Source organism: Cotesia glomerata, linkage group LG4 (genome assembly GCF_020080835.1).
Source record: "Cotesia glomerata isolate CgM1 linkage group LG4, MPM_Cglom_v2.3, whole genome shotgun sequence".
In the NCBI taxonomy this organism is placed as follows: Eukaryota; Metazoa; Arthropoda; class Insecta; order Hymenoptera; family Braconidae; genus Cotesia; species Cotesia glomerata.
Window position 1 is genome coordinate 11,321,487 of NC_058161.1, and position 9,448 is coordinate 11,330,934.

At 27.7% G+C, this 9,448-nt stretch overlaps 2 protein-coding genes and 1 long non-coding RNA gene across 3 annotated transcripts; 1 reads left to right on the top strand and 2 right to left on the bottom strand.

Moving 5' to 3' along the window:
• Positions 1–218: 218 nt before the first annotated feature.
• Positions 219–2,311, top strand: LOC123263408 (UPF0598 protein CG30010). Its single transcript, XM_044726160.1, has 5 exons — positions 219–302; positions 702–789; positions 860–908; positions 1,660–1,865; positions 1,952–2,311. Exons 1-5 carry the CDS (start codon positions 253–255, stop codon positions 2,201–2,203), a joined length of 645 nt encoding a protein of 214 aa, XP_044582095.1. The 5' UTR covers positions 219–252; the 3' UTR covers positions 2,204–2,311.
• Positions 2,312–2,465: 154 nt separating this feature from the next.
• On the bottom strand, positions 2,466–5,731 carry LOC123263389 (angio-associated migratory cell protein). The gene is made up of 6 exons (XM_044726122.1): positions 5,582–5,731; positions 3,862–4,036; positions 3,528–3,784; positions 3,287–3,431; positions 2,643–3,216; positions 2,466–2,568 (listed from the first exon to the last, which is right to left on the bottom strand). The coding sequence occupies exons 2-6, from the start codon at positions 4,031–4,033 to the stop codon at positions 2,499–2,501; spliced, it is 1,218 nt and encodes a 405-aa protein (XP_044582057.1). The 5' UTR covers positions 4,034–4,036; positions 5,582–5,731; the 3' UTR covers positions 2,466–2,498.
• A 2,334-nt stretch (positions 5,732–8,065) lies between these two features.
• On the bottom strand, positions 8,066–9,233 carry LOC123263432. The gene is made up of 3 exons (XR_006509164.1): positions 8,428–9,233; positions 8,199–8,358; positions 8,066–8,105 (listed from the first exon to the last, which is right to left on the bottom strand). It is a non-coding gene; the product is annotated as an uncharacterized LOC123263432 (long non-coding RNA).
• Between the last annotated feature and the right edge of the window lie 215 nt (positions 9,234–9,448).

Consider the following 9,448-nt stretch of genomic DNA (forward strand, 5'->3'; position numbering starts at 1 on the left):
AAGTGGAAACTTATATTTAAGATCACTTGAGATACTATTAAATAGCTTGAGGTTGAGATCGTAAAAAATCTCGATCACAATACCATCAGACCCGAGGCAAGAGTATTTTACTATACACAGAACAAAAATTAAGGCCGATAATTCCCGAAGCTGGTTTTCTCCTCGTTATAGGAACTAAACAGATACGATGCCTATAGCCTCCATACTCGCTGCTGCCTGCTGCTCGTATGTACCTGATATTCACATTGTTGCATGTACTTCGAAGTCGAGTCGTTAGATGTCATATTTGTCGTTTTTTCATGGTAAAACATTAAAATTTTCCTCTTTAGTCGTTTTTTAATAAGTATTAATAATATACACACTTAGCTAATAAATTGTTAAGTAATCATTATTAATGTAAACTTAAACTTGTCTCACCATATAAAGACAGTTGTTCTGTTGTAAAATTATTATGAATTTAATTAGCTTTGTCGTATACCCTAAAAAGGATTTTACTCAAATAAGTTTTTTTTTATATATAAGTATTAATATTAATCATGGAAATATTTCAGATTATTTTTTTTTCAAACAGAATAATTTGATGGATATTTGTAACAGTTTATAATTGACTTTAAAGATTATTATTAAAAATTTTATAAAAACCTGAGCATTAGAAACATGATGAATATATTGAAATATTCACGTCTTATTCAAATTTCTAACACTCAGTCCTTGGTTACTTATATACAAGGTCAGTCGCCAAAATCTCGCATACGAGAATATTTTTATTTTATCAATCATCAAGGAATGGTATATACATATTATTAAAGTATTTAGTATTTATTTTACTTTTATTAATGTTTTTTATTCTCATTTACAGTTATTTTTAGATGATGCTCGGATGAAAAATTTTACATCTTGTTTTAAAGGTAATAGTATCAGTTTGGTTCCAGTAAAATTTTAGGTCTTAATTGTTTGTAGAGGTATAAATTCATGTATTTGTTGTGAAAAACAAATGAATGAAACTTTTCGATTTAAAATTCAAGTTATATCAACATTTTTTGGTTTGCAATTTTGATATTTAACAAAATTTTTTTATTACAAAAATTTTTTAATCAGTACTTTAAAAAGGAATAATTCTCTGACTGTATTCGAATTACTCATTAATTTTGAATTTATTTATTGTCAATAATTTACAACATTATGAAAACAAAACAATTTCTAAAAGAAATTTAGAGATTTCAAAAAGATTTTTAACAAATATCCATGGATGTGTAAAAAAAATTTTTTGACGTTGGACATAAAATTATAGAAAAATTGAAAGTAGTGTAAAGTTTTTTTTTTCTCTTAAGAATAATCATGACAAATATTTAAATACAGTCGCGTCTCGTTATGAATCCCATTTTTTTTCTTTTTTTTAACCAGACTCGCGTTAATATAAGAGACACTAAGGAGCAGTTTTTCAATCAATAATTAAAATTTAATTATCATTATTAATATATCTATATGCATCATAAATATATATATATATATATATATATATATATATATATATATATATATATATATATATATATATATATATATATATATTCACAATGATAGTTTAATTGTAACTATTGATTGAAAAACTGGCCCTAATAGGATTCATAACGAGACGCGTCTGTATTTTTTTTCTAGAAAAAAAATTTCTTACGTTTTTTTTCAAACGACTTAAGATAAATGATACAAATCGGTATGCTAATGATTTTCCATATTTATCATTATGTGGCAAAGAAATAAATTATGTAAGATGTGATAATTTGCCAATAGTTTTTACTCATATAATTCAATACAAAAATGGTTCAGACTTTTTAAGTTATGGCTATGGAGAAGATTCTTTAATGGTTCGTATTTTTTTTTTTTATTGCTTTTGATAATTTATTTTGTATTTTATTCAAAAGAATACTATAAAGTAGTTGACATGAAATAGGTATCATTTGAGCCAAATAAACTATTTATGAACATTCAAACTGGCAAAGTTTATCATCCAGGACCAATAACAGCAAATGGAATAGGTCTTGTCAGATCAAAACTCGGTATAGAATTAAGTTCATACTTTGAATTTGACAATGGTGAGAACCAAGCCCCTACACATTTTAATTGGAATGGAACAAGACATTCTCTGGAGGAACAATGGTATCGAGATAAACTTCATTTGTTGAAAAATAATACTGAGATATAACTTTTTCCACTATTAGTAATTTAAAAGTTATTAACACTCTGATTAATAATCTTATAGTATAAAAAATATATGAATGATGAAAATAATCTTGTCTGTTTCCAGAAAGAATGAAGATTTCTTTAATTTATACTTTTTATACTCTCCCTCGTAGTTATTTATAAAAATAATCGTCAGATAACAAAGTTATTATTTAGTTTCAGTTGATAGATAAAAAAAAGAAAATTCGGAAAAAATCAGTGTTGAAAACGATACAAAATCGTTATTTATACATATTTTTATTTTTTTGTTAATCTTATCATAAGATAGAAATATCAAAAATTCGAGCTGTGCCATCATCAGATGTTGTTAAAATTTTGTTTTGAGTCCTAAAACAAAATAATACAGATCATGAATCACAATAAAAAAAAAATTAAAATGAAAAAAAAAGTTCAATAATTACTTGGCAATGTTTAAATCAAGAATACTTCTAGAATGTCCATAAAGTACTTTGAGACATTGACTCGTTCTTGCATCGTAAAATCTTACGATGCCATCTAAGCCAGCTGTACACAACAATGACGAATTTCCTATCCATTCAAGTTTAACAATACCACTTTCTTGAGTTATTTTATGTCGTATTACTTGCTTAGAAATATCCCAAATAAATAATTCTCCTTCAATAGTTCCGGTAGCAGCTAAATGAAGTTCAAGATTTCTACAAAATCTTATTGATTCAACCCAATTTTTTCGAGGTTCAGATTCAGCTCCTTCATCATCTATTTTGTCTATTTCAACTGTGTTATTTTCTTGTAATTTTTGGAGTACATTAATAATCTTTCCATTTGAAACTGTACTAATAACTGTTCTTCCATCCTGCGCTGCTGACATCATCAATTTACCATCGACTTGGCACTCTAAGCATATAATATTTTGAGAATGTGCTGTATTCGCCGGTATCGCTGATTCTACAATACCCCCTTTTAAATCCAACACACGTATTGTTCCATCTTCGTAACCCGCAACAAGCTTCTTTCCTAATTAAAAATAAATAATTGTAATAAATTACTAAATAATTGATCAGCTTAAAAAAAATGATAGAAATACCATCTGGTGTAAGAGCTCCAGTTTCATTTTTGTGACCATATCCTTGAAAAACTTTACATTCACCACTTGGAATTTTCCACATATATGTTTCACCTATAGTGCTACCAGCCAAAATAACATTTGCTAAATTATGCCATTTCATCCACTGCAAATTAAAAATTTCTTGATGCAATAAATAATTTTTGATAATTAAAATTAATTTAATTAATTTATTTAAAATTAATTAATTTAAGGTACTTACCGCCGCATCGCCCATATTAAAGTCCCAAACAATAACTTTACTTTTCATTTCCCAAACCTGAATAAAACCATTCATATCTCCAACAGCTAAATAAGAATTATCATAATTGAACTCAGCAAAAATAATAGTATCCGTATGTCCAGAACATTTATAAATCATTTCTCCTGATGATGTATCCCAAACAAAAGCAACATCATCTTGACCTCCAGTAACTGCAATTTTTCCATCATTTGATAAAGATCCGCAAATGATTGCATCTACAATATAGATGATGCAAGAAAAAATTATCAATGTTAGTTTGAACTTAATAACAATAGTGGAAAATTCATTATACCGTTATGATGTCTAAAAACAGTTATAGCATCGTCCGTTTCTGCATCATCTGCTTCCATTTGACCATTTTCTGTATCTGATTCGGAATTATCGAATAATTCTTCCATCTCATCCACATAAACGATATCATCGTCAAATTCGTCAGATTTTGACGAACTGTCATCTTGAAACATTTTCTGCAACAATAATAATAACTATTTATTTATTTATTTTTTTACTCGTCTTTATGTAAAAAATGATATTTATTTCAACATAAACAAACTCTTGTGTATAAATAATTTTAAATTTTGAAAATAGAAATTGAACTTTTCATTTTTTATATCAATAAATAAGATTATTAGTAGATTTCATAGAAATCTAACTATTGCATTGGTCCTCATGACGGAACTTTTAAAAAATTTTGCTATATTCTGACTATACTCGTCGAACTGAGTCAGAAAATACATATGGTTCAAAAGTTTATATATATATATATATATATATATATATATATATATATATATATATATATATATATCGGATATAACGCGGCTTGTCACGACGATAACGTCGCCAATTTACAACGGATCTCAACCAAACTCAACATACTTATTCTACAGATAAATACCGAAGTCAAGTTCGAAGATGAGCTGAATCAGTCAAGTAATTTAGAAATGCCAGGATTTCAAAATTTTGAAAATCATAAAAACTCATATTTCTTCACTTTTTTACTCGAATAACTTTTGAATGGTATAACTTATTGAAACTCTGTAAATTGCATCTGAAAGCTCTTTAAATAAGCTTCAATTTGAGTACCATATATGTGTAGTCTCGAAATCATTTAGAAATGCCATGATTTCAAAATTTTCAAAATCATAAAAATTTATATTTCTTCACATTCTTACTCAAATAACTTTTGAATGAGATAACTGATTGAATCTCTGTAAATTGCATCTGAAAGCTCTTTAAATAAGTTTTAATTTGAGTATCATATCATTTCTGTAGTCCCAAAATTATGTCTTATTCCGCTATGTTAATTATGAAATTTGCTATTGCATTCGTTTTATAAAATTTTTAATTTAATTTTTTTCATTAGAACACTATCATTGTAATAATTACAATAAAAATCATACGTTAAAATTCAATTGTAATTTTGATTGATAAGTAATAAAATGAAATCTACTTCCATTTCGGCTGCCGAATGGTCTTTTTTTTTTTTTATATAAGGTAGTAAGTAATTCTTTACATGATTGATTATCGATATATTAATAAATTAGAGATTTAAAAGTTCCGTATCGTATGTATGTATGTATGTATGTATTTATTTAATATGCCAAGGCAATTTGCCGAATGGCAAAGGTTTGTACATAGTTTTATAAATTTTCACTTAGAATTTTAATACAAAGTAATAAACTTAGGTATTGAATTTACGATAAAAAAATTGATAGTATCAAAGAATTTTCAAATATTGTTTGATTTTTAGAATCTATCATTTGTTTAAGCTTGAATAACTATAAATCAAAACTGATTTTGAATTATAAAAAATACTCATTCCCAAATAGGCATATTTATTTGATTGTCACACGCAAAGAATCGGAACACTAAAAATTTCTCATTTTTTAAATCTAGAATTTTTTATATTCTGACAAATCATTGAACTTCAGAATCATAAAAACGATTGACATATTAACACGTATCATAGTAAATTATAAAATAAAAAATAGACAATACAAAAAGCTTACTCAATCTTTTTTTAAATTTTGCACTACACCGTAAATCACAGATATGTAGTCATCAACACGTGAGTGGAGGCTGGTCGGTACATTAGTCATAAACACATGACTTATTAGCTGCATTTATCAATGTAAAACGTATACGTTCACTATTAGCCCTATAATGCTATTAAAAATTATTCTAGGCTGAAATGCGTATGTACGCGCCATCTATTACATTAATGCTACATCAATTAGAACATTAGAACGGCCTGTTTTATCAATTTTTTTACGATAAGCTTAGTCGCAAGTAGGAGGCACCGCTTGGCATTTTTATCCATGATGAACGCCCCTTTATCATTTGCTATAGCATATCTTTAGTACAGCAGGTTCACCAACCTTAGAATTCAAAAGTTCCTTATACCTTCTGCATTTTGTCACACCCTCGTCCCACCCTCCACTGTTATGGGCAGGTTGACAACTGTACTCCAAATTACTCAACTCCCCTGATAGCCATCTTAACTTAAACTTTTATTCAATCTACTGCCGAAATTTGTAGCCAACTTGATGAAAAAAGTTGCAAACCAAACGTTTTTACTTAAGTTGTCTACAAGTTACAGTGCAATTTGACGTCAAGACTTTCAGTACAAGTATTTTATTCAAGTTGTAGTAAAATTGTAGTACAATTTAACTAAAAGTTCGGTGTTAACTTGTATTCAAATTGGGGCTGTAAATTGCATTCAAATTGTTTACAACTATTGTACTATAAAAATTTACGGCAAACTTGATGTCAAGTTAACTGTAACTGCTGAAATGCAACTACTTTTAATCAAAGCGTGGCTATCAGGGTCGCACTGTATTCAAAGCCAACAGTATTCAATGCAGAGTTTACTCAGCGCTGAATAGATAAATAAGCAAGCCTCGGTAAGAACGAATTCAATCAGAGAGAAATGACCATATGGCGCTGTATGGAGATTCCGAAATCATCTTGAATTAATCAAGATAATATTTAAATAGATTGAACTTGGTAATAAATATAAACTAGTCATTACTTATTAGATTTATTTATAGAAAAAAAACTAGTCTATTTTATTATACCTTTATAAATAATTATAAAAATTATAAAACTTGGGTTAAAACTATTTAAATATTAATGAAAATATTTTAATTTTGATAATTATGGTCACACGATTTATTTAAAAAATTAGTTTGATTATAAAAACTTTATAATATTTTATTAGTTAAAATTAAGACAATTTTATTATAAAATAACATTTTGTGCACAATTGTTAGCTTACATTAAAATAATTAGGTTTAAGAACAAGTATGTGAAAAAAAAAATTGCTTCTAGAAATAAATTTCTAAAAACTTGATTGTGTTGAATCAATAATACTCGTTTTATTATTAATTGAATATTATTATTAACTATAATAAATTTAATTAATAAAAACTCTTATTATTGACTCAACACGATCAAATTTTAAGAAATTAGTTATAAGGAAAATTTTTTTCTTATAAAAAAACGCTGGCGAAATCATAATGATTCAAATGTAAGAATAATTAAAACTTATTAAAATTGAAAACAAATGTTCGAAAAAAATCTTAAAATCAGTTAAGAACAGAAATATTAAAAAAAAAATGCTTCCACAAATAAATTTCTGAAAACTTGATCGTGTTGAATCAATAATATTCATTTTATTATTAATTAAATATTATTATTAACTATAATTAATTTAATTAATAAAAAAAAACTCTTATTATTGACTCAACACGATCAAATTTTAAGAAATTATTTTTATGATTTTCTTTTATTTTTTTAATCTAAACCTGCACTATGGATGATTGGTAAATATTTTAATTTTTCGTAATTTTTCACGACAGAGTGGACAGCGATCTCCAATTTTTCGATTGCACTCATTGCAAAGACATAAATGACCGCATTTAATAAATGCCCAGACAGCAGCCCGAAATCTACAGCAGCAGCATATGCTTGTCCCTTCCGGAATAATCTCTGAAAATATTAATTTAAATTAGTAAAGAAAAATTGATTAATCTTTGCTCGCTTCACAAATTACAGTTCAAGATTTTTTACCATTTGTAAAATATAATTGCCGTTAAATATAATATAATTAACAAACATAAATAATGCTGTGAAGCGGGAAAGAATAGGAGTTACGGTAATTATTACATGAAGCGTTCCACATTCACGTAACAGGATATTGGTAGGAAAGGATTGAGAAAGGAATGTGGAGAGGGTCATCTTAATGTGAGTTTATAGAATATGCGAGAAAAAATTATTAGATAGCTCGGACTGGGATTCGAACCCAGAACCTTCCGAAGACATGTCGGCTACTCTACCATTTGAGCTATCCGGTCTATACTAAATTTCCTTTCGCTTATTCTATATACATTAAGCCACACCGTCCATCTTAATCTTTGGCCCACTCGAGTGGTATGGAAGATTTCATACTAACTTTACCATCTCTCTATACCTCTACGTGTAAAAGATACAATTTCGAAAATTAATTACTCAAAAACGGTGCGGTCAATTGATCTGAAATTTTGGTAGTGAATTATTAATATATTTATCTTTCAATAAAAAAAATTTCATAATTTTCTGTTGAAATGCCTATCACGCTACAACTACCTTAAATAAGTGCTCAGCTGTAGCTGCTTGGGCAATGATTTCTTGACTAGAAGAAGCAGCAGTAGAAACATCCATTCCAGAGTCATTAATTTCTCTTTCAAAAATCTGTTGCAGTTTCCAAAATCTACTCACTATTTTTCCTTCAACATTATCGTAAAACCTGTATAAAAAGAAATGAAATTTAATAAAAATGAAAATCATACTGACGAAAAGCAAAAATAAAAACCACCTGACTACAATGCATAATGTTTGAATCGCTGAAATATCAGTTGACTCATCAATTAATATGCTGAAAAACGTATTTTTTAATTTTTCACACAAAGTCACAGTTTGTGATTCTGCAATGACATTTTTAACAACTGCTTTAGCTTTAGTCGGTTTCAATTGTACTTCTTGAAGTGTTTTCGAGTTTCAATAACAGTCTTTCAGTAAATCTATTAAGTGATCCATAATGTTGAATGATAAATTATGCTCGCAACCATGAAAGCACACATTTTTATTTCAGCTCTCTTAGTTAAAGAGCTCATTGATGATTTTTCTTTGCTACTATCGATACATTTTTTTAATGATTGTTGACTTTCGGATGGGACTGATTCCATTTTTTTTGTGTGACTCAGTGATTCTGCATGCTTATCAATTACTCCGATGTCAGCTTTCATAGATTTCTTATTACAAATAGTGCAAATGGCTTTCGTTTGGTCATCAGGGTGAGGCATCAATCATTTTCCATAGTTTTTTTTAGTTTGCCAAGCAAATCGAAATTTTTGAACTCGATGAGTGCTTAGAAAGTTTTTGCGTATTTTTTTCTTAGGAAGTGTATTTAAATTTGATTCATCGGAATCAGAACTTTTATCGATCATTTTGTCAATATATAGTCATAAAGACTTCCCAAATGTTTTAAAGTAGAATCAATACACTTTAAATAAACCATTTATTTCCAGAAGCTCTTCCTATCAGTCGTAGATTTAGAATTTAGCGTGAGGTTAAGAGAAACCGTTAAAGTATAAATTTATTAAAGTTTTAGACTGGGGTACCTAAAATACTATGCACACACTGACAAATTAAAATTAACCAATCACATTAATACATATCTAAAAATACATTCATCATTGGCTGACACTATCGTCACGCTATCTTTTAAACATAATAGGAAACATTTATCCAAGACTCGAGGCGGGATTATAAATTATACTTGAAAAGATGTTATAGAAATTATTTTATTTATAAAATTGCTGTCGTGCCAAATTATT